The 22,889-nt window shown below is 55.1% G+C and overlaps 2 protein-coding genes across 8 annotated transcripts in view; one reads left to right on the forward strand and one right to left on the reverse strand.

Annotated features, from left to right (window-relative positions):
• The window catches only part of Crocc (ciliary rootlet coiled-coil, rootletin), a 55,255-nt gene extending 37,155 nt beyond the window's left edge, over positions 1-18,100 (forward strand). For 5 of the 7 annotated variants that reach the window (XM_027399898.2, XM_035439442.1, XM_035439441.1 and 2 more), the window contains 19 exons: positions 146-273; positions 1,250-1,419; positions 2,498-2,677; positions 3,631-3,765; positions 4,106-4,249; positions 4,394-4,632; positions 5,063-5,222; positions 7,500-7,667; positions 8,191-8,560; positions 11,951-12,120; positions 12,225-12,345; positions 12,628-12,791; positions 13,984-14,199; positions 14,557-14,781; positions 15,163-15,312; positions 15,593-15,790; positions 15,919-16,050; positions 16,597-16,773; positions 17,513-18,100. In XM_027399898.2, the coding sequence (XP_027255699.1) occupies positions 146-273; positions 1,250-1,419; positions 2,498-2,677; positions 3,631-3,765; positions 4,106-4,249; positions 4,394-4,632; positions 5,063-5,222; positions 7,500-7,667; positions 8,191-8,560; positions 11,951-12,120; positions 12,225-12,345; positions 12,628-12,791; positions 13,984-14,199; positions 14,557-14,781; positions 15,163-15,312; positions 15,593-15,790; positions 15,919-16,050; positions 16,597-16,773; positions 17,513-17,599 (3,334 nt within the window). In that variant the 3' untranslated portion in view covers positions 17,600-18,100. The remainder of the gene's footprint in view (positions 1-145; positions 274-1,249; positions 1,420-2,497; positions 2,678-3,630; positions 3,766-4,105; positions 4,250-4,393; positions 4,633-5,062; positions 5,223-7,499; positions 7,668-8,190; positions 8,561-11,950; positions 12,121-12,224; positions 12,346-12,627; positions 12,792-13,983; positions 14,200-14,556; positions 14,782-15,162; positions 15,313-15,592; positions 15,791-15,918; positions 16,051-16,596; positions 16,774-17,512) is intronic. The other 2 variants (XM_035439439.1, XM_035439440.1) reach the window with 2 other exon arrangements.
• A 796-nt stretch (positions 18,101-18,896) lies between these two features.
• Positions 18,897-20,727, reverse strand: Mfap2 (microfibril associated protein 2). The gene is made up of 6 exons (XM_035439444.1): positions 20,621-20,727; positions 20,280-20,371; positions 20,100-20,153; positions 19,484-19,571; positions 19,246-19,319; positions 18,897-19,056 (listed from the first exon to the last, which is right to left on the reverse strand). The coding sequence occupies exons 1-6, from the start codon at positions 20,725-20,727 to the stop codon at positions 18,953-18,955; spliced, it is 519 nt and encodes a 172-aa protein (XP_035295335.1). The 3' UTR covers positions 18,897-18,952.
• Positions 20,728-22,889: the final 2,162 nt, after the last annotated feature.

The raw sequence follows: 22,889 nt of genomic DNA on the forward strand, positions 1-22,889 counted from the left end.
ACAGCCTAGCTCAGATGCAGTCTTCCTTGGGGAGCCTGGGTCTAGCTGGGCAGGTAGGCTGGCATTTTGGCCCATACTGGCCATACCCTGAGGCCCAGGGGATGGGGGAGGCTGAGTATGAAGGCCTCGGGACTATGTGCTACAGCTTGGAGAAGGAAGCCCTGGAGAGCAGCCTGTTTGATGTGCAGAGGCAGCTGGCTCAGCTCGAGGCCCGCCGGGAGCAGTTAGAAGCTGACGGTCAAGCCCTGCTGCTGACCAAGGAAACCCTGACAGGTATGAAGGTCTGGGTCCTGGGGAACATCCGGGCTCCATACTAGACTTCAGCTGTGGGCAGTGGAGTCTTGAAGAGGTTAGGAGCTCTAGGTAAGGTGTGTGACAGACCTGGATTCCTGTCCTGAGCTGTCACATGGTTTGTTGAACAAGCCCTTCCCTTTCTGGCCTGTAGTTTCCTCAAACATCAGAGGTAGGGGGAATGCCCACCTGCCTAGCATGTTGCCAGGATGCGGTGAAGGAGCTTGTGAAGGCCTTGGCAAAGTGCCTGACTCAGCCAACTGTGGCTGCTGTTGTCGTCATCAGGGATGCTGGAGAGTTGTAAGGTCCCTATGGAACCATCAGCTGCTTCCATGCATTAGCCCCATGGTCCCAGCCCATGGTCCCCACGTGTTCCCCACTCTCTAAATTCAATCCTTGTAGCTCAGCAAAGGTAAATCTCAGGGAGCTAAGCCCTGCTTGGGTCATGAAAAGTGACCTTCCTGAGCCAGACAGACCCAGGGATGCTGCTGGGCTTCCCACCTGGGCAGTGCAGTTACTGTCTTGGTGGACACTTTGCCCCTCAGTGAGGGGCTGGCATTGTCACTAATAGAGATACTTTATAAGCTAGACAGTTTTAAGTGGTTACTGGTGTTGGCACATCATTTGAATGCTGGGATGTGTGGAGTGTTACCAGTTGCCGGACCCAGCAAACATGTCAGTAATGGGTGTCACTACATTTTTGATTCCTTCCCCTCTATGTGGCACTGCTCATCTGGCATCTTACCCCTAGAAATGAGGGGAACAGAGCCAGTGAGTCCATATGGCAGCTGGGAAACTGGTATCCAGAGGGGGTGAGCCACTTCTCCAAGAAACAGTCTAGGTGCCAGGCAAGCTCTCGTCCCTCTGATTTTGCCCACGTGGCTCATCTGGCCCAAGTCTGTTGTCCCAGAGGGAGATGGTGGCTCAGCCCTGTCTTCCTACCATCCCTCTTGTGCAGGGGAGCTGGCAGGCCTGCGGCAGCAGGTTACAGCCACTGAAGAAAAAGCAGCCTTGGACAAGGAGCTGATGACCCAGAAGCTGGTGCAGGCTGAGCGGGAGGCTCAGGCCTCTCTGAGGGAGCAGCGGGCAGCTCACGAGGAAGACCTTGAGAGACTCCGGCATGAGAAGGTTTGGTCAGCTGGGGAGGAGTAGGCAGGGCTCCGAGCCTTGCTGTCTCTGTGCTCTGGGGAGGTAGCTGTCTTGCTTTGCCTCAGTTTCTTCATCTGTGAAACAGGACTTCATGTCTGCCATAGAGACCCTGGGGACAGCTGGAAGATGTGTGGGAGTGAATTGTTCTTATCAGATGTGTAGAGTTCCAGAGGCCAAATTAGGTCCAATCCTAGGGAACCCAATGGAGACAGCCATTCCGGCGCAAGGTCAGCATACACAGTAAAAAGCTACATCCATTTGCTAAGGTTCAAGAATGACAAGGCGGGGCCTGCCAAGGAAGGAAGTCGCTTGAACACTGATTCTGTGCTTACATTTCCTGAGTTTGTGTCTGATCTTGGTCACCTTCCCCTGATGCTATGTAACGTTTTTGTTTTTCATTTTTCCACTTATAGAAATGGGATAGATTGCTGTGAGGTCTGCGTGTGAAGGGTTAGTGTAGTCACCAGCACCTAGTATGTTTCCTGTCAGTTCCTGACAGGAACTGACAGAGAACACTCTGGGTGTTCTCCAGAGTGGTCCACAGGACAGGGGCCTCTAGAAACCCAGCCTGGTCAGAGCTGCCTCCAACAGGTTCATGTTGTCTCTGTGAGACATGCCCACTATGTCTCCATGGATTAAGGTGGAAATTACCACATATGGCCAGTAGGTGGCAGGGTATAACTGAAGAAAGGCCTCATCCACCACCCTTCAGAAAGTTCTAGGGGACAGGCAGTGCCCTCACCCTGAGAAAACAGGGCTGTACCATGTCCCCAGGGAGCCATGCTCTGGTCCCTGGCCCTGTCTTGGCCTCATCAGTGCTCCCAAGTCTGTATTCTCTCCAGCTTCTCTGCCAGTCTGCTCCATCCTCCCCAGGGAGCACTCTTGTCCCCAGCCTAGGCTGCTGTGCCTCCTTGCTGCATTCACAGATCTGATGTGACCTGGCCACCCATCTTGTATCTGAGCTATGGGGTATTTGGTTTTTTTTCTGACCTGAAGTATGCAAAGGACTTCCTGGGCCCCTCCTAGTATGTCACACAGCCCCGGCTCTGGCCCTCAGGAGGCTGCATGGCGGGAACTGCAGGCAGAGCGGGCCCAGCTGCAGGGCCAGCTGCAGCAGGAGCGAGAGGAGCTGCTGGCACGGATGGAGGCTGAGAAGGAGGAGCTGAGTGAGGAGATCGCTGCGCTGCAGCAGGAACGGGACGAAGGCCTGCTCCTGGCCGAGAGCGAGAAGCAGCAGGTCAGTCAGCCTGGCGGCCTCTGGCCCTCCTGGCTCTGGCCGAGAGCGAGAAGCAGCAGGTCAGTTAGTCTGGTGGCCTCTGGCCCTCCTGGCTCTGGCCGAGAGCGAGAAGCAGCAGGTCAGTCAGCCTGGCGGCCTCTGGCCCTGAGAGCGAGAAGCAGCAGGTCTGTTAGCCTGGCGGCCTCTGGCCCTCCTGGCTCTGGCTGAGAGCGAGAAGCAGCAGGTATGTTAGTCTGGCGGCTTCTGCCCTGAGAGCGAGAAGCAGCAGGTCAGTCAGCCTGGCGGCCTCTGCCCTGAGAGCGAGAAGCAGCAGGTCAGTCAGCCTGGCGGCCTCTGGCCCTGAGAGCGAGAAGCAGCAGGTCAGTTAGCCTGGCGGCCTCTGGCCCTGAGAGCGAGAAGCAGCAGGTCTGTTAGTCTGGCGGCTTCTGCCCTGAGAGCGAGAAGCAGCAGGTCTGTTAGTCTGGCGGCCTCTGGCCCTCCTGGCTCTGCCCAGAAGTCCCCACCCAGCAGCTGGAGCCCAGGAATCAGCCAGTTTCCTCCTGGGCCTCAGTTTTCTCTTCTGCAGGGTAGGAGAGTTGGAGGGTTAGCACACAGTGGCAGTGACAGGTGACAAATGCAAGCTGTCTCACTTTCTTCTGTCTCTTTGCTTGTCTCAGGCTGGCTGCCTCTGGGCTGTGCCCACAGGTGCTTGCTGACTCTTCCTAACAGTTCATTCTTGATTTCCATCAGAATGGAAATGGAGCAGGGCAGACTGCAGCCATCTCCTGCTGTGTCTCCCTGAGCCATTGCCTTATCTTCTGTAAAATGGGCACCCTGGTGTAGTTGAGGCATTAGTTAAAAGTCTGTAGATCATGTCCATATCCAGGTGGGCCAGTGCTGCTACTGAGCACCTGTGGGAGGCTAAGAGAAAGAAGTAGCCACCCACTAAATGCTGTCTTCTTGACTCTGCCTAGGCCTTGTCCCTGAAGGAGTCTGAGAAGACGGCGCTGTCTGAGAAGTTGATGGGAACCCGGCACAGCCTGGCTGCCATCTCTCTGGAGATGGAACGGCAGAAGCGAGATGCCCAGAGCCGGCAGGAACAGGACCGGGTAAGTAGGCAGCCAGGCCTTTATCCAGGGAGAAGGCAGCTTGCCTAGAGGGCTTGTCAATGGAAAGCCCTGGTCTTGCTTTGGAAATGCTTCCAGGTTGTGGGGAAGGTCCAACCCTTCCAACTGAGGGAGATGGCCATTAGCTCAACCCCAATGAGAACACTAGTGTAGAGACAGGCCAGCTTCAAGGACACAACCTCCCTCCCCCCAACTGAAGAATGATCAAGGAGTGGCAGGCCCCTGGGAGGGGCTGTATTTCAGCCAGAGGGGTAGGACAGTGTAGTGGGGCTGGTTTTGGGGAACACATCAGGACTAAGTGTGAGGATTCTGACTACCTCAGAACACAGTGAACGCCCTGACATCTGAGCTTCGAGACCTCCGGGCCCAGCTGGAGGAGGCCACTGCAGCCCATGGTCAGCAGGTGAAAGAACTGCAGGAGCAGACTGGGGACCTGGGCAGGCAGCGGGAGTCCGCCATGCGTGAGGTGAGCTGACACTTCTCTGTCCTGGCAACGTGCAATGCTGGGGCCGATCCTGTGGTATCCCCTAGCCAGGGAGGAAGTGGCATCCAAGCCCATTCCTGCCATGGCCTTAGCCTGAGGGGCCCTGTTCCCATCCTGGACCCACAGGCAGAAGAGCTGAGAACTCAGCTGCGTCTCTTGGAGGATACCCGTGATGGGCTGCGGCGGGAGCTGCTGGAGGCTCAGCGCAAGGTTCGGGACAGCCAGGAGGGCTGTGAGGCCCATCGCCAGGAGGCCAGCGAGCTGCGGCGCAGTCTGAGTGAGGGCACCAAGGAGCGTGAGGCTCTGCGGCGTTCCAATGAGGAGCTGAGGACTGCTGTGAAGAAGGCTGAGAGCGAGCGCATCAGGTGAGAGCTGCAGAGGACCACCCGGCCCACCAAGGCCTGACTGCTATCGTTAAGAGCCTAACTGAACTGTGGCTTAGGGAACCATGTAAATGGTCTGTAAGCACAGCCTAGCAAGGAGGGCAGTTTGATGGCTTGTCTGCTACAGAAAATAGACAGGTGACAGCAGAGAAGGTCACACCCAGGCCTCACCTGTGTCAAATACCTTGGAAACTAAGCCCCCTCCTGGAGTCATTCATGTGCCTCTCTCTGCCAAGGACTTTCTCCCAGGCATGCTGGGTCAGTGCAAGGGCAGCCATGTGGGCAGACAGCATTTAGGCTACTTTGGAGCAAGATGGGGCCAGACCCACTAGGAGCCAGGGGAGGAGAACCTTGTGCATCGAGATGCAGATGACTGTCCCAGGACTCAGCCTCTGCCTTCTGTTCTCTCCAGCCTGAAGCTTGCCAATGAAGACAAGGAGCAGAAGGTGGCTCTCCTGGAGGAGGCTCGAGTGTCCATAGGCAAGGAGGCTGGAGAGCTTCGGGTCTCGCTGCAGGAAGTGGAGCGGTCCAGGCTGGAGGCTCGCCGTGAGCTGCAGGAGCTTAGGCGACAGGTACAGCCCTGGCTCCTGCCCTTCTGCATGCTCTGGCTAGCAGCATTCCTCTCAGGAGGCTAGTTCCACTGTGTAAAACAAGACCTGAGCTGCAGCAAGCCTTTTACCCGACCTTGACATTCATGCATGGGGTTTGGTGAGAGTCTTTTTCTGGAGAGACGGAACACCCCCACACACACACCACATACCCCTACTCACCTCAAAAGGGAACCCACAAAAGACCAAATTAGTGCTTGCACAAAAAGTCCAACTTGATGAACCAGTGAGTTTTTATAGTAATTGCAGGAGTGTGAGCGAGGGGTCACTTACAGGAGCAGGGAGGACTCAAAATTGGCCACATCACATAAACACCACCCTGACACGGGCAGCTACTCCCAAAGGCCACAGCCTGGGAGCTCTCTGTGCAGCTTCAGGCAGCTGGACAGGGAGTCCCCTCCCCCATTGGTTGTTTACTTATCTATAAGGCTGGGGAGGGGCTTTGGAGAATTTTCCAGATTTCCATTCCCTCATGAAAGGCTGTGTTTACCTCCCAGCTCTCAGGAGCCTTCCCTCCCTCCTGGAGAGTTTCAGTTTAGAAGAAACTGCTGTAGAGCTGATGGGCTCTCAGGGGCCCTCTACCTGTGAACTGTGTGTCCTGTGTCACATTCAGACTCAGGCGTCCCCACAGGAGGCCCAGCATCTTGTCGAAAGGAACCTGAGCGATACAGGAGCCAGGTCAGGCTAGCAAACTGCTGAGCTGAGAGCTGTGAGCCTCCACTCTGACAGGCCACAGGCTCTGTCTCACCCCTCCCCCACCTTACTGCTGGAAGAAAGCAGCCATAACCTGGGCATGGTGATGTGGGGCTGTATCTCAGTACTGAGGAGACTGAGGCCAGAGGGTCTCAGGTTCAAGGCCTGCCTGGGCTGCAAGGACTGTTCAAGAACAGTCTTGACTTACTGAGGCCCTAAACAGCAAGGCTGTAAATCACTAACTCACTGTCCAGTACTGCCAGAAGATAAAGTAGGTACTGGAGAGGGCTCAGCAGTTAAGAGCACTGACTGCTCTTCCAGAAGACCTGGGTTCGATTCCTATCACATAAACATGGCAGCTCATAACTAACTGTCTGTAACTCTAGTCCCGGGGCAGCCAGTGGCCTCTTCTGGCCTCCCCAGGCATATGTGATACACAGACAGACATATAGGCCAAAGCACTCATATATGTAAAAATAAATAAGCAAAAAAAAATTTTTTTTCCAAGACAGGGTTTCTCTGTGTAGCCTTGGCTGTCCTGGAACTCACTTTGTAGACCAGGCTGTCCTCGAACTCAGAGATCTGCCTGTCTCTGCCTCCCATGTGCGGGGTGCACCACCACGCCTTTAAAAATTTTTAAAAAGGAAAATATCCGTAAGAGGTTGAGGGTGTAGCTTAGTGACATGATGCTTGCCCAACATGCCCAAAGCTTGTGTTTGATATCCAGCACAAGATGGGAGATGCACGTGAGACGCGCTCACACACACACACTGCATGAAATATGAATACATGGGAGTGTGCTCCAGCCAACCTTTTTGAACACAGATTTGAACTTCATGTAATTAATATGTGTTAGGAAATACTGTTTTTCTCTGTGGTTTTGTTTCCTTGTGTTTTGGTTTTAAGCCATTTTCTGCTGTTTGAAAATAGAAGAGCTGTCCTTGCCTTAGTAGAAACAGGAAATGGCTGAACTTGTCTGCAGACTGTAGGGGCTGACCTCTGACTAGATCGCAACCCCATCGCCAGCAAGCACTGATCAAGCACCTGCTATATGCTGGGTACTGCCCACACTCTGGAAGGTTCAGGCTTTCCCATTCTAAAAAGGCCCAAAGAACAGGAAACAGCTTATGGCCACAGTGGAGACCCCATGTGATAGCCAGAGACTGATGTTTCAAATGGGTGGCATTCCTGAAAATAATGCCCTCTCTCCAGGCCCCTCAAAGTCAGCAGTCAAGCCTGGTGTCATGTGCTAGGCTCTGCTGGGGACGTGTTGAAGGCTTCTGATCAGTCAGTTCCCAGCTATAGTTGCTAGGTTGGTTGGATGTCAACTCAGGCTCTCCCCTGCTGTGCCCCCCCACCATTAAGTGGCATATAAACCATTGGGGCCAGGTGCTTGGCATGACCTGAGTCCAGTGAGTTTACCAGGGCAGGCTCCCCATGCACTTGGAGTACTAAGTTGATACCTGCATCCTAGGTCAGTCCATCCTGGGCCAGGACTAGGCAGAACTGTTGGGCCCTGCTGACTTCTCTGCCTGCTCTGGTTCACAGATGAAGATACTGGACAGTGACAATGTCAGGCTGGGTCGGGAGCTGGCAGACCTGCAGGGCCGATTGGCCCTGGGTGAGCGGGCAGAGAAGGACAGCCGTCGAGAGGTGCTGGGCCTGCGGCAGAAGTTGCTAAAAGGCGAGAGCAGCCTGGAGGCCTTGAAGCAGGAGGTACCTGGGTGGGCTGGGCTGGCCAGAGGAGGGTGGGCTACTGTATGCCTGTGCTTCCCTCCAGAGGACTCTGGGACTCTCCCTCGGGTGTATTAATATTAACAAGCCAAAGAAACTGTGGGCCTAGTGTGTGCAGATACCAAATGTCATGGAGAGACTCTCAAGACAGCCATGTTTGATTTTTCCCACAGCCTGCCTGTGAGGTCGGTAATATAAACCCCATTTTACTAGGAGAACCAGGCGGGCTCAGAAAGGTCAAGAGTGGTTCTGGGTTCTTTGGGAACGTATTGCCTGGTACTATGTGAATGTAACTGTCATTACCAACTGCTCATTACCCATAAACAGCAGGAGCAAATAAGAAGCGAATTCAAATTATTCCCGGCCCCATACACACACGGGTGTTCTTTCCCCTCCTCCTAGAGTGGTGACCACTAAAGGCACAGGTGTGATCCCTGGAGTGGTGGGCACCAGATGGTGGCCAGGGGCAGCCTTGTGATGTCTTCTGGCTTCACCTCCGCCCCAGCTCCAGGGATCCCAGAGGAAGCTGCAGGAACAAGAGGCTGAGTTCCGGGCTCGCGAGCGCGGCCTGCTGGGTTCCCTAGAGGAGGCACGAGTCACCGAGAAGAAGCAGCTGGAGGTGGCCCGGGGCCTGGAGCTGAGGCTGGAGGCAGTTCGGGCAGAGACCTCGGAGCTGGGACTGCGGCTGAGTGCAGCTGAGGGCCGGGCGCAGGGCCTGGAGGCGGAGCTGGCCCGCGTGGAGGCGCAGCGGCGGGTGGCCGAAGTCCAGCTGGGTGGCCTGCGCTCTGCCCTGCGCCGGGGCCTGGGTCTGGGCCGAGTGTCTAGCTCCCCAGCGCGGGTGTCCAGCTCCCCAGCCAGGGAGGCACCCACGGGAGGTGAGTGCAGCCCAGGGTTGTAGAGGGCTCTCTGAAGCCACACCCCTGGGAGGGCCAAGCCCCTTGGCTATCCTGGGCTCCTGGGTAGCTTTGTTATGGAGGAATTTTCTGAATCTTGGAACCCCATGCTTTTGCTTTATTTTATGTGTTTGTGAGAGTATCTGCATATATGCGTGTGTGTCAATGTGCATGCCTGATGCTGGAAGAGACCAGAAGGAGGCATTAGATCCCCTGAAGTTGGAGCTATAGATGGTTGTGAGCTGCCATGTGGGTGCTGGGAATCAAACCCAGGTCCTCTGCAGGAGTAGCTGCAGCTTTTAACTACTGAGCCATCTCTCCAGCCTGGAGCCCTCTAGCCGCTGCCTCCTCCTCGTCCTCCCCTCCCCTCTCCTCTTCCTCCCCTCCTCCTCCTCCTTCTCCTCCTTCTTCCTTCATTTTTTGTTTGTTTGTTTTTGAGACAGGGTTTCTCTATGTGTAGCTCTGGATGTTCTGGAACTCATTCTGTAGACCAGGCTGGCCTTGAACTCACAGAGATCCACCTGCCTCTGCCTCCTGAGTGCCGGGATTAAAGGTGTGCGCCACCACTGCCAGGCAAATCCCATCTTCTTAGTAAGTCTCCAGGCTGACATCTCAGTTCCACATCCCTCCATACCAGGACTGGGATCCCGAAATGTTCCTCTTGGTAGGCACAACCAGGCCTGACCTTCCGGAGTAGCACTGGTCCATTGACATACTCAGTAGTTACAGACCACGTACCTAGTGTGTCAGCACACACCTGGAATAGATCAGGAAGCAGGCTGGTAAACGGGGCTCTTAGGAAGCTTAGAGTCTAGCCATGGGAAGAGCTGTATGAAGGGAGTAGAGAATATCTTGGCCTGTGGTTTGGGGACATTAGGCAAGCAGAAATAAAGCAAGGGAGAGACTACTGGTCAGTGCAGCTGCTGTGGGAAATAACTTGGCAGTTCTTCAAAAACTGAAAATAGAATTGTTAAAGGCAGGAGATCCAGCATTTCTACTCTCAGTATAAAAGAACTGAAAACAGGCATGTGGTAGACACTTCTATAACAAAGTCTATTGCAGCGTTGTTCACAATAGCCAAATGGCAGTGACATCCCAAACATCCATCGGCATGACTAGACCAGCAAAAATATGGTATATTCATCCTGTGGAGTAGTATTCAGCCATTAGAAGGAATGACATGCTTACATGTGCCCAAATGCAGGTCAGTCCTGAAACACTGCACACATTGGGTGAGGCAGTCATAGGAAGATAAGTATCAATGCATTCCAGCACTGACAAGTTCACAGACTCAGCAAGCAGGTCCAAGGTTACCCACATCTAGGCAGGAGACAGAGCTACTTGAAAATAAGTTTCCGTCTGCTTTTCTTACTTGGCCAGGAAGGCTCTGTGATGGAACCGTGATACTTCAGTAGCCATGGATTTTCAGACTCCCTGTCTCCCCAAATCCAAGGATGCCTGTGGCTGCTTAGTGAAATTGCAGTGTTTGTATAAACTGCACACACTTGTACCATTAGTCTCTGGAGCACCATGCTAGCTAACGCTCATACAAACCATGTGAACTGTTCTCCTTGGAGAATACTGACAGGAAGTCTGCACACACTCAGCACAGGTTCAGCAGTCACATTGCTTTGCCTCAGTTTTTTAGACAGGGTCTCACTTTAGGCTGTCCTGGAGCTCACTGTGTAGCCTAAGCTGGCCTTATACTCAGGGCAGTCTTCCTGTCTCAGCTTCCCAAATGCTAGGCATACAGTCATGTGCCAAAATGCCTGACTGTTTGGAAATATTTTCCTATGCATTTGATGCATCTGGTAGACAGACCCCTTAGGGCCAGCTGTCACATCCTGGGCAGCTACATAAGCAGAAATGTGTGTTTGACTGTCTCAAAGGCTAGAAATCTGAGGGCCATAGCCCCTCTGAAGGTACTGGGTGGGATGTGTCCACACAACACAACTCTAGTGGTCACGTGGCATCTGGATCCCCCCTTTTTATAAAGATAGCAATAGTAGGGTTGGGGTCCATCATTCCAGTGTGACAGCCACCTCTTTCCAAATAAAGTCACATTCAACAAGGGGAATTTGGGGAGATACAGGACTGATGAAAAAGATTTGAGGTGACCAGTGTACAATAGCATGCATGTAATTCATGCCCCCAGATCATATCCTTAAAAATGGTTAAGATGGGTGGGGACATAGCTCAGTTAGTACAGTGCTTGTCTGATATGATGGGAGGCCTGGGTTTGATCCCCAGCACTGAATAAAATTGGACATGGTGGTTCATACCTACAATGCTCATGCTCCGGAGACTGAAGCAGGAAGATTGTGAGTCAGGTCTAGCCTGTGCTACATAGTCAGCCTCACCCCTGTCTCAAAAAAGGAGGGGTTTGTGGATCTCCGTGGCAGGGTGCTTCCCTAGCATGCCCAAGGCCCTGGGCTCATCCATAGTAACCTCCATGGCCAAAAGGAAACCAAGATTACTTTTCAGATTTACATTTCAACTAATATAAATTTTGTCAAAACAAAAAAGCAGAACATAAATGCAAAGGAGGTAGGGCTGATAATGGGGACCAGTGCGTCCTAGGAGTCTGGGAAAGATGCTGTGGAGACCCGAGCAGTGCGTCCTAGGAGTCTGGGAAAGATGCTGTGGAGACCTGAGCAGTACGTCCTAGGAGTCTGGGAAAGATGCTGTGGAGGACCCGAGTTTTGTTTCCAGTACTCATGTGGCAGCTCACAATTGGAGTTCTCACAACTGTCCTTAACTCCAGTTCCAGGGGTTCTAATGCCTTCTTCTGGCTCCATGGGCACAGGCACACTTGTGGTGTACACACACATGTGCAAAGAAAACACCCATATACATAAAATAAAAACAAGCCAGGTGTGGTGGCACACACTGTTAATTCCAGCACTCGAGAGGCAGATCTATGAGTGTGAGGTCAGCCTGGTCTACATAGTGAATTCTAGAACAGCCAGAACTACATAATAGAGAGACCCTATCCCAAAATAAATAAATAAAACCCAGTTGTGGTGGTGCACACCTTTAATCCCAGCACTTGGGAGGCAGAGGCAGGTGGATCTCTGTTGAGTTTGAGGCCAGCCTGGTCCACAGAGTGAGAGCCAGGATATTCGAGGCTATACAGAGAAACCCTGTCTTGAAAAACCAAAATAAATAAATAAATGAAAAGAACTAGTCTGTTTTAAAAAAATAAAGAAGTTGGGCTTGATTGAGGAACGTGGGTAGATCCGGCAAAGGATTTTAGGCGGGAAGATAACCTGGCTCTCTTTTTGTGCTGATGGGTACTGTAATCTGGTACCTTGAGAGCCTACATCCAGCACCCAGTGGCTGCCATGTCCCTGACTGTATCTTCCCTTCCAGGAAGTGGAGATGGTCATAGCAGCCCCAGTCCTTTGGAATGCAGCCTTCAGTCCCAGCCACCATCTCCAGGGCCCATTGCCTCCCCAGCACCTCCAGACTTGGACCCAGAGGTGGTGCGAGATGCCCTCCGAGACTTTCTGCAAGAGCTTCGGAGTACCCAGCGGGAGCGCGTAAGCTGCTGGAGATGGCTGGGAGGGGAACGTGGGGCAAACCCAGGGGCAAAGGAGCTGTGGTGGTCAGAGCAGGGTCTCCCCTTCCTCTGTTGGGGCTACAGGATGAACTTAAGGTCCAGACCAGCACCCTCAGTCAACAGCTGGCTGAGACGGAAGCAGAGAGAGACCGTGCAACCTCAAGGGCTAGGCAGCTGCAGAAGGCGGTAGCTGAGAGCGAGGAAGGTGAGTCTTCCTTCAGGGCCCTCTGCCCTCTTATGCTCCTAGCAGCTGAGGTGGGAGGCTAGCGAGTTGGTGTCAGTAGCTCCTATGTCCAGTTGGGGCCTACCTGACTCAGGCCTGGTTCCTCCAGGAGACCTTCCCTGGGCAACCTCAAGGCGCCCAAACCTACAGACCCTCTGTGGTCCAGGTAGGGCTTTCAGAGGGTAGGGTACAGGTCAGACCTTCGTGGCTTGGTTCAGGGGCTGGGTGTGGCGTGAAACTGATGGGACTGGGTGGTGGCCACAGCTTGGCGCAGTGCAGACAGGCGGCTGAGCGGGGCCCAAGCAGAGCTGGCACTGCAGGAAGAGAGTGTACGGCGTAGCAAGCGGGAGTGCAGGGCCACACTGGACCAGATGGCAGCACTGGAGAGGAGCCTGCAGGCCACCGAGAACGAGCTCCGGGCCAGCCAGGTGGGCAGGAGTGGAGGGCCCATGGGAGCAGGCCCCAGGGTTCTCTGTAGTCCTCTGCCCAAGTCACAGCCTATAAGGATGGCCTGTGGCTCTTTCCATGGAGCAGATTTTAGTTCACTGTTGAGTGTTCATGTGCTTCAGGGAGAAGGGCTTGGGCCTGAGTCAGACAGAGGGGTTCAGATATGGCCTGGAACAGCCTTTGGGTGGGGTGTCACCTATAATTGCTACACAGAGGCAGTACCCATAAGCTTTTGGCTGACGCCTCTTATCTCTAAATATCTGCATGAATGGGAGTACAGTGTTTGATGTATAGGCTCCTACATGTCTGTGTGTCTGCACAGGAAGTCCAGGCCTTGAGTGATGACAGTCTAGCCTCTCAGCTGAAGCCCCCTGCCCTCTCTCCAGCTGCCCCCACCCCTCCTCCCTACCTCTGGCTGGGACCAAGCTGGAGCTGGATTGTTGTGTCTGCAGCTTCAGCTCTGGCTTCGGGCCCAGCAGCCCCTGGGGCCTGGGAGAAGGCCAGGAACAAAGCTGGGTGGGAGCCAGAGTGGGGGCCCCCCTCTTTCCTACAGCCCTGACAGCATATGGGGGGGGGCTTGAAGAAGCATGAAGCAGGGAGGCTTTAGTGACACCTAGGACCCACTGATGCTGGGGTACCCATGTGGATTGAATGCTCCCAAGTTCTTCCTGCCCTGTGTCCACTCTGCAAACCCCTTTATTGTCTGAGTCCTGAGCAGGCGAGGGAGAATCAGCCATTAGAATTGTGAGCGGTGCCCTGCTCCTCAGCAGCAGCTGCCAGGTTCAGCTCGGGTTTCATTTGTGCTTCCAGCCATTTCTGGAAAGCCCTTTTGTAGAGCAGGGAAGGGTCCAGTGTCTACATTCTGCAGCCCCCTCCCTGGGGATCTGATGAGTCCCCAGGTAGTGGCACCTCTGGACTAGTCCTCCAAGTACAGACATGAAACATCCAGAGTGCATTCTGACTCACCAACACATTAGACTCAGCTCAAACAAAACATCTCTGGGACCCTCACATCTGCTCAGTCTGTGACAAATGGGGAAACTGAGGCCCCAGCAGGCACAGGCTGGTTCCAGGTCACACAGTCCTTGAGGCTGACCCTGCTTTGTCCCAGTGGTGCAGAGGGGGTGAGGGGAGGGGTGGGCAAGCACTGGGGCTGAGCCTTGCTACCTACAGGAGAAAGTCAGCAAGATGAAGGCCACTGAGGCAAAGCTGGAGAGTGACAAGCGGCGGCTGAAGGAGGTGCTGGATGCCTCTGAGAGTCGCTCCATCAAGCTTGAGCTGCAGCGGCGTGCTCTTGAAGGCGAGCTGCAACGCAGCCGCCTAGGTCTGGGGGACCGTGAGGCCCATGCTCAGGCCCTCCAGGATCAGGTGGACTCCTTACAGAGACAGGTGGGCTCCTCTCCCTCCTGGTCACACCTGCATGCCCTGTGCCAGACTCTGTCCAGGCATTGTGCAACTGTCAGTGCTTTGAAGCAAGTCTTCACCATCAGGTTTCAAAGATGGACAGGTGGAGGCCCAGAGTGGCAATGTCCTTGCCTGTCACATAGCTAGGTTGATGGGGCTCTGGACAGGGTGGTTAACCCACAGTGGGGTGAGGCCCGACTACAGTAGGCTGAGCCAGTGAAAGAACAAGCCGGTGGGGATATGGATGAGGCCCAGAGACAGGTGAGAGGAATGTGGGTTAGCGCTCCTGGTGGAGATGGCAATGGAAAGGGAAGCCTTGACCATCCTCTGTCTCCCTGCCAGGTGGCAGACAGTGAGGTGAAGGCAGGGACCTTGCAGCTAACAGTGGACCGGCTGAATGGGGCCCTGGCCAAGGTGGAGGAGAGTGAAGGGGCCCTGCGGAGCAAGGTGCAAAGTCTGACAGATGCCCTGGCCCAGAGCAGTGCCAGCCTCACCAGCACCCAGGACAAGAATCTGCACCTGCAGAAGACCTTGAGTACCTGTGAACATGACCGCCAAGTGCTGCAGGTCTGGGAGTGGGAGGCCCCAGGGTCTGGCATATCTCTCTTCTATCAGGAAAGAGTTCAGAGAGTTTGCCAATAAGAGCTGATAGCCAATGGGGCTGTCAGTCAGGAAATCCGGGGAGCCAATGAGAATAGGCCTCGAGGCAGGATCAGGGTCAACAGAAGTAGCCAGTCATGAGGCTTAGAGGGGGATGCTGCCCAATGAGAGAAGAAACCTGTTAGTATGGGACCTAGCTGTAGTTTGTGATCCCAGTGACTGTCACCATCAGCACAGGTCAGTGGGCAGGACTGACAACAGGCCAGACCAGTTAGGCGTTTCACCCAAAGGGAAGCCTTTCGCTTAAGCTGGCAGTCTGGCTTGGCACCATCAGCCTCTGTCCCCCAGGAACGGCTGGATGCTGCCAGACAGGCATTGTCTGAAGCACGGAGGCAGAGCAGCTCCCTGGGTGAGCAGGTGCAGACTTTGCGGGGCGAGCTAGCCAATGTGGAGCTTCAGCGGGGTGATGCCGAAGGCCAGCTGCAGCAGCTGCAGCAGGTGAGGCCTGGAGGGCCTCTATCTATAGGGTGCCCCGTGTGGTCCTGGGCATGGTGTGGGGAACCCATCTCAACTTCACCCCAGACCTTGACCCTGCCACCTGAATCATCCGACCCACACTCCCGTTAGGCCCCAGAGAGAACCATTTGGCCTCAGCTGTTTCCTCACATGGGCCTTGTGGTTGTCTACTACATGAGTGGGCCAGCATCTTTGTCCCCAAGTTTCAGATGGTCATCCTGAGGTGCGGTGGGATGAGGGGGACCGCTGGCTTGTGCTGCAGGTACTGCGACAGCGGCAGGAAGGCGAGGCCATGGCTCTGCGCTCTGTCCAGAAGCTACAGGAAGAGCGGCGACTGTTGCAGGAGCGTCTGGGCAGTCTGCAGCAAGCCCTGGCTCAGCTGGAAGCTGAGAAACGTGTGGAACGGTCAGCGCTGCGGCTTGACAAGGACCGGGTGGCACTCAGGAAGACACTGGATAAGGTGGTCTGCTCTGCTGGGGCCTCCCTAGCGTTCCTGTGTCTCTTCAGTGTGCTGCTTATGATGCCAGATGATCCTGCAGGGGCTCCTGCGAGCCCCCTGTGAGCCCCCTCCCCTCCGTATCTGCCCAGGTGGAGCGGGAGAAACTTGGAAGCCATGAGGACACCCTGAGGTTGGATGCTGAGAAGGGCCGCCTGGACCGCACACTCACAGGGGCTGAGCTGGACCTGGCTGAGGCCCAACAGCAGATCCAGCAGTTGGAGGTCAGCCTGGTCCCCAATGCCATTCCCATACTAAGCCCAAGAAGGCCTGGGGGTACCTATGGCTGAGCCAGCAAGGAAGGCCAGAGCCTTTGGGAGGGTGTCCTCACTGGGCTGTAGGGCAGGGTTCTTCCTATGGTGGAGAGAAACACTGGCTCGTTGGTGTTCAGGCCTGTGGTTCCTGTGTGCTGTGACAGTATGGAAGCCCGAGTGTCTGTGGGAGCTTGCTCATGGGTACAGCATGAACCTCATGTTGTACTCATGTAGCCTGTGGCCTAAGTACATGTAAATGTTTCCACACATGAAGGTGTTAGGCTAGCCTTTGTGTCCCTGTGTGCTTCTGTACAAATATGCTCACTTTTGTTCCTGCATGTATGTAGGCCAGGCCCTGTGTTTGAATATTTTTGTATGTGCATGCCTGTCTGAGTGGGCTTCACTGGGGCCCCTGGCCCCTTCCGGTGCACTGTTAGGGCCAGCGAGATGAAGGATAAGCCCATGCCACTGTGTGCACATTAGGTTAGAACCCTGATTGGCAGCCCCTATTTGTAGGCACAGGTGGTAGCCCTGGAGCAGAACCACAATCCAGTCCAGCTGGAGGCAGATGAGCAGCACCTGGAGCTACAACAGGAGGTTGAGCGCCTGCGCAGTGCCCAGGTGCAGACGGAGCGCACACTGGAGGCACGGGAGCGGGCCCACCGCCAGCGAGTGTCGGGATTGGAGGAGCAGGTACAAGCCTCCCACCCCCACCCCTGGAGAAGATGGAGCTGGAATGGAAGTGTAGGGCTGGAGAGAGGACTGGTCATGACCTCTATAACTTGAAAAGGGCCAAGTAGATCAGTGCTGGTACCAGCTATGGCTGGAGTAATACTGCCTAGAGTCAGTATCTCCTGGCCTAGGGCTCATCCTCTGCCTCAAGCCATCAGACCCTCTTCCTTAGTAGCTCAAGCTATAGGTTCTAGCAACCTGGGATCCCAGTGGAGAAGGGGCTCTTTCCCAGGAATACTAGTAAGAGCCCAAGAAATGACTCTTCCTGGCCAGTAAGATCACTTTTGTCCCTTCTGGCTGTGCTGAGAGCAGGCTGAGCTGCTTGGACAGGCCCAGCCTAGTCATACAAACACTTCTGCTGGAATCAGGCCCAGCCAGGCCATCCGTGCCTCTCTCTGGCCCTCTGTCCTTGGGTAGTGCCAGGGCTCACAGATAGTAATCGGGCAGAGTTGGGAGGACACAGGGTCTTGCTCTGTGGAGTGATGCTGGGCAGAGCTGCTTTCCATGGCTGAGCCTCTGAAGGGATAAGGATGCCAAAGCATACAGACACCTAACCGCCATGAGGGGCAAAATGAGAAGCGGGGCCCTCCCACTCCTAGGCAGCAGCCCTTCCCTGCAGCAGGTGGCATGCCACCCCTCATCAGCTCCTGTTTTCTGAAGTCATCTGTGGCCCGGGCTGCTGGGCCCTTCTCTTCTCCAGGTGACCATGCTGAAGGCACAGCTGCAGAAGGAGCTTCGAAGGAGCTCAGCATCCATCTCCTCACCCTCTGGTACCCCAGAGCAATGAGTTCCTTCTAGCCAGCATCCTGAGTACAGTCATCTTGGCAGGAGAGGGGGCCCTTAGTAACATAGATTGCCCAGAGAGGGGGCCCTTAGTAACATAGATTGCCCAGGGCCTAGACATCAGAGTGTGGTAGGAGGGAGCTGGGGTGACAGATGAGGGTGGCACTGTGGCTGTGGTCACACCCATGTGGCTTCTCAAAGTTACTATACCACCTATACCACTCCAGGCCCCTCTACTAGAAGATCCTCTGCTGACCAAGGCTCTTCATGCCTGAGCCAGCCAGGGGTCAGGGAGAGCGCTTGTTACTGCCAGCAACAGAGCAGGGCTTCCCCTGGAAGGAATGTGTGAGCCAGAGCAGCACCAGGGAGTTCTCCCTTGGCTCTTTGTGTCAGAGGCTCCTTAGTGAGATTAGAGCCCTTGTATTTTTGTACCTTTTTATACTGTTAACTGTGGAGAACTGTTGTGCTTTTTTGTAACATGACCTGTTTTCTAGAATCGTCTGTACACACACACTTCCTCTACCTGGGCGTTGATGGGTGCGTGGGAGCACAGACTGTGGGTGTCTGGGTGATCACTTAACACTGCCATTTGAGGACAATGATTTTACCCACTGTGTCAGGAGAACTAACTAGGACAGCATGGGGAGCACTAGCCATAACTGCATGGGGAGTACTGCACAGCTCTCCTCCGTGCTGTTCACACAGAAGAACCAAAATGACCTGCCTGTTTCTGCACGCACATGAAGAGTTGCATCTTGGGAGGGAGTGTCAGGGCCCCTTCCTTCCTCTGGTGGGTCACAGATGAAGCTAGGGCTAGAGTAGGTAGGGGTGGGATACAGCAGCAGAGCCACCTGACACCCCCCTTCTATGGAGCTGAGTTGCCTGTTGTTGGGGACCAGCAGTATTGGTGGCACTTGAGTTGTCCCTGGCCCCAAAAGTGACTCTGCATCTTTTGTAAAAACTTTATTATTTTGTATAAAAGAAAGATGGCCCATGTCTCGGGGCATAGGAAATCCAAGCAGACCAGCTGGGTGAGGGCACAGCCTACCTGAGGAGACTGAAAAGGGAGGGATGCCCCCAAGGCACTGAGAAGGCACATTGAAAGCCCCAGACCCCCCAAAGAGGACTTGGATGAACCCCATCTAGGGGGTGGAGACTGGACAGTCAGGAGCCCAACTGCTCGGGGATGGCCACAGGCTGGGGAGGGGCCCAAGGCAGCTGTGGCTTCACTCCCCAGGGTAGCAGCCCCCTGACATCCAGGACGAAAGGGAGGGCAGGATAGGGGAAAGCACCAGGTCAGGTGGGGCCTGAGGTGGATCCGAGCTGGGTCCGACTCGGATTCCACACCAGCTCCACCCTAGCAGCCCCCACAGCTCCTGGCACAGGAGGCAGCCACAGATTGGCACAGGCCACTGACGGCCATCACGCCACACTTGGAGAACTTGTCCCGGCACAGGTCAGCTGTTGGAGGGAGGGGAAGTCAGGTGGGAACCCGCCACCCCATACTAATGAGGATGGAGATGGGGGCTTGCAGCATCCTACAAGTGGGCCAGGGCACAAAGTCCATGGCAAACCTTGCAGGTGGCACGTGGGAAGATAATGACGTGGGGTGGTGGATGCTGCCAGGACAAGGGGTGGAGGTTTCCCTACCTCGGAGGAGCTCCTCATGGGCACAGACAGTACGGACACATATTTCCTTGTTGACGACATACACCCGGCGAAGGCTGGGGGTGAGCCAGGGACACTCTCAGCCATACCCTCACCTACCCCCGTTGGGAAAGCCCAAGAGTCCAGGCCCAGGCCCACCCTCTTCAGTGTCTGTCCCAACTCACACCTTCACTGGTGGGAGCTGCCCCTGAGTCCCTCCCTCGTGACCCTCAGCCCTCACCTGTAGAAGCAGACCTCATTGAGACACTGCTTACAAGGCTTGTGGATAGAGTAGAGGCGAGTGCATGGGTACTGTTCCTCGCGGCAGTCTAGGGACAGTGGGATCAGACTGGAAGCTCAGAGCTCAAGTGGCAGGCTCACAAGTCTGGGTTCCTAAGCACCCAGGTAGCACAGGACTGCCCAACTTTATACCACACATAAAGTCACAACCCATTTGGAAACATAAATTGGAATACAAACTCACAACTACCCCACTTGGTCACTGGGACATGACACTAGCTCACAAGCTGCTCTGTAACCCACTGTGTAACCAACCCAACACACACAGGCTGGGTTCTCCAGGCCCCTCCTCTCAGGCTCTTGGCTGGGTGGCACTCAGCTGGACTGGGCTTGCTGGTTCCTCTTCACCTGGCCATGGGTACCACCCAGGCTGTGGCCCCAGCACAGTGCTGGCCCCTCCCTAGGCCCCTCTGTAGTGTAGGTACCTCAGCTGCCCAGGGACGTCTGTCAGCTCCCTCAACTAGCACCCTATGGAGCGTTAACCTTGCTTATCCCACCAAAAGGCCCTCTCTTTCTGAAGCCATGCCGGTTTTCTCCAGCTTCCAGGAGGTTCTTACCAAGAGGCCCGGGCTCCGTGGGTTCAGTCTCCAGGTCCCCTGGAATGGGTGGTTCTAGTGTGGGAAGACAGCCAGGGGTCACTGGGAGGTATTCAGGGCAAGGGGCACAGCTGTCTCAAGGCTGACTCAGACCCCCATCCTGAGGCACACAAGGAGCTTGGGCAAGAGGGACAGCATTACCTGGGGTGGGGGCTGGGATGACTTCCTGTGGGACTTGCTGCTGGGACTGGAACTGTTCCTCAGGAGGTCGAGGACTCACTTCTGTGGTGGTGGTGTGATTGACAAGGCTCACTTTCCCCACAGACCCCCACCAGGATGCTGGCCCTGCCCATCCTATCCCAGACTTTTACCTTGGTAGTCATAGTAGTTGTCTACATTGTCTGAAAGGAAACATAATGGGTGGGGTCAGGCTAGCCCTTGGTCCCAGGAGAGTGGCGCAAAGGGGTCACAAATGAGCCTGGGGACCTACCCCTGGGATTCCTACCACCCCGCTGAAATGGGTGCCTGGATGATCCATGTATATGTTGTGGCAGCACTGAGGACGCTTTGAGGACTGACTTACCAATCTGGTCACCGTAGTGGTTGTACTGGACATGGTCCGGGAATGGGGGGAGAGGATCCAGGTCATACTGGCCCTGAGCAAGCAGGCCTGCTGAGGGGAGGGAGGAGTCAGGTGTAGGCATCCCACAGAGGAAGGGCAAAGAGAAAACAGGTGGCAGTCCTAAGCCAGGGACCTACAGCCAGGCTCAGATTCCACAAAATCCAAACTGGGTCCTGGGTCAGTTTCCTGCCCCTGCCCTCGCCTAGCCCCTCTGCCCTGGGTGGCCTTGAGGCTGCTCCAGGAATTCTCCTACTCCTGGCTCCCGCCTGCTTCGGAGACTTCCCACTCTCCCCAGGGCTACTGCAGGTCTCAACTAACATTTCAGCTCCGCTGGGCTTATCCCCACCCACCTTCCCCACTGTGCATTTCTATCATAGCACTCAACACGATCTGAAATTTACCAGATCTTCTTGTCCAAGAGGTCTCCGTGCCTCTTCCCTGGCCTGGCCACATGGTGGAGGCCGGGTGTGTCTGCCTAACTCACAGCTGTTTCTCCAGTGCTTAGCTGCTTAGCTTACAGTAGATGTACGCCTAGACAAGTTCAGTGAATGGATGTGTGACTCCTGGGATGAGTGACTGCTGGGACCTTTGCGGTCCTCACTGACACCTCTTTATGTGATAGACAAGTGCCTCTCAAAGGCCAAGACTGTACACGGCAGTAGAGCCTACAGCTCTAGCACCAGTGCCTGGACTCCCAGCCTTCAGGCTCCTCTACTGTGTGGTGCAAGCCTGAAGCAGGGCGGGAGAGTTCTGGCCATAAGCTAAGACAACCCCCCCATGGGAGCCCCCACACCAGCAGCTGCTTACCAGGCAGGACCAGCAGGAAGAGGCAGGCAGCTCTCATGGCCATGGAGTGAGGAGGCTGTGGTGGCGGTGAGGACAGCTAGAGGGGGAGGAAGGTAGAGCTAGCTGCATGCCAGCCAGCTAGTGCAGGGTGGCAGAGAACAGTTCTGTCCCTGGGTCAGTCTGCGGGGGGCAGACAGAGCCAGGCACCTGGAGGTGTGGAGGGGCATCTACAGTCCCTGCTTGGGCGAGGGTGAAGGCTTCAAAGCAGGTTCCAGGGCTGACTTTGGGTTTTTTAAAGACTGGGTGGCAGCTCTTAACAAATGGACAGACACTACCTTGTCCTGCTCACTAAGGAGACACCTCTAACAGTCCCACCGTGACTGTGCCCACTTCTGGCCCATCCCATCCCTGAGTTTCTGATCTACCGTGTGAATTCCAGTGACCTCAGGAACATCCTTTGGGTACCAGCCCTGCCCAACCACCACCACAGACAGCCATTAGCTCAACAGCATTTGCCAGGCCTGCCACCTGCTCCCAATTAGCCCCTGGGCCCTGAGCATGCTGCTCAGCAGGAGAGCCACATGCATAGAGGCCCCAGGAGCCCTTAGAGCGGCCAGGGCTGGGCGGGACTCCCAGCTCCAAGAAGTCGTCTGCCAGCTCCAGGCCTCCCAAGACCTGGCTGTCTTCATTACAGACGCACGCACACACGAGACAAGACTGAGGCCTGTTTGTCCGAGGCACTAGGAAACATGGGGAGGAAGTGAAGGCACCTCTGGCTCCCAGCATGCTAACTGGGTGAGGCAAAGTCACTTGGCCCAGGGATTCAGAACCCTCGACGTGACCCTGGATGATAAGAGTGTAGTTTTGGTGAGGGCACTGGTCCAGGTCTTGCACAAGGTTCCTAATGCCCAGGAACTCCTGGGTGAGTCCAGCCTTCAGTACTGGCTAGTCAGCAGGCCATGAGCTCTCTCAGGCTCATCCATCCAGAGGGCTGCCTACCCTACCCTGGGAAGTTCTTCCACACACCTTGAACCCCAACTCTGATGTAGGACTGCCTGGGGAACTGAGGAAAGATCAAGGGAAAGGCAGAAACAGGGTATCTAACCTCAGTTTCCCCAACCCTGAGGTTTCCTGATACCTTGCCCATCTCAGACATCTCACTCAAGCGTCGTCCCCTAGTGGGGACCAGAGGCCCTTGCTAGTTTATATTCTGTCCCATAGCAACAGTCTCCTCATATTCCCACTCTTTGAATTCTGGGCAGCCTGTGGTAGGGGGGCACCCAGCTCCAAACAGACTGATGATTGATCCGAGTTTCCGTGCATTAGGAGGCATCGTGTGGCTGCCAATATGTGTCGGAACCTCACTCCCGCACTCAGGCCCAGGTTTATGGCAGGGAATGGGG

Source organism: Cricetulus griseus, chromosome 2 (assembly GCF_003668045.3).
Source record: "Cricetulus griseus strain 17A/GY chromosome 2, alternate assembly CriGri-PICRH-1.0, whole genome shotgun sequence".
In the NCBI taxonomy this organism is placed as follows: domain Eukaryota; kingdom Metazoa; phylum Chordata; class Mammalia; order Rodentia; family Cricetidae; genus Cricetulus; species Cricetulus griseus.

What these genes read in the sequence shown, in the direction of transcription:
- Mfap2 (XM_035439444.1), bottom strand. Translation starts at nt 20,727, where the DNA reads ATGACCTGGATCCTCTCCCCCCATTCCCGGACCATGTCCAGTACAACC. An exon ending in AATGAGGTCTGCTTCTACAG is followed by an intron (nt 19,320 to 19,483) that starts GTGAGGGCTGAG and finishes GCTCACCCCCAG; the next exon opens with CCTTCGCCGGGTGTATGTCG. An exon ending in CCATGAGGAGCTCCTCCGAG is followed by an intron (nt 19,057 to 19,245) that starts GTAGGGAAACCT and finishes TCCCTCCAACAG; the next exon opens with CTGACCTGTGCCGGGACAAG.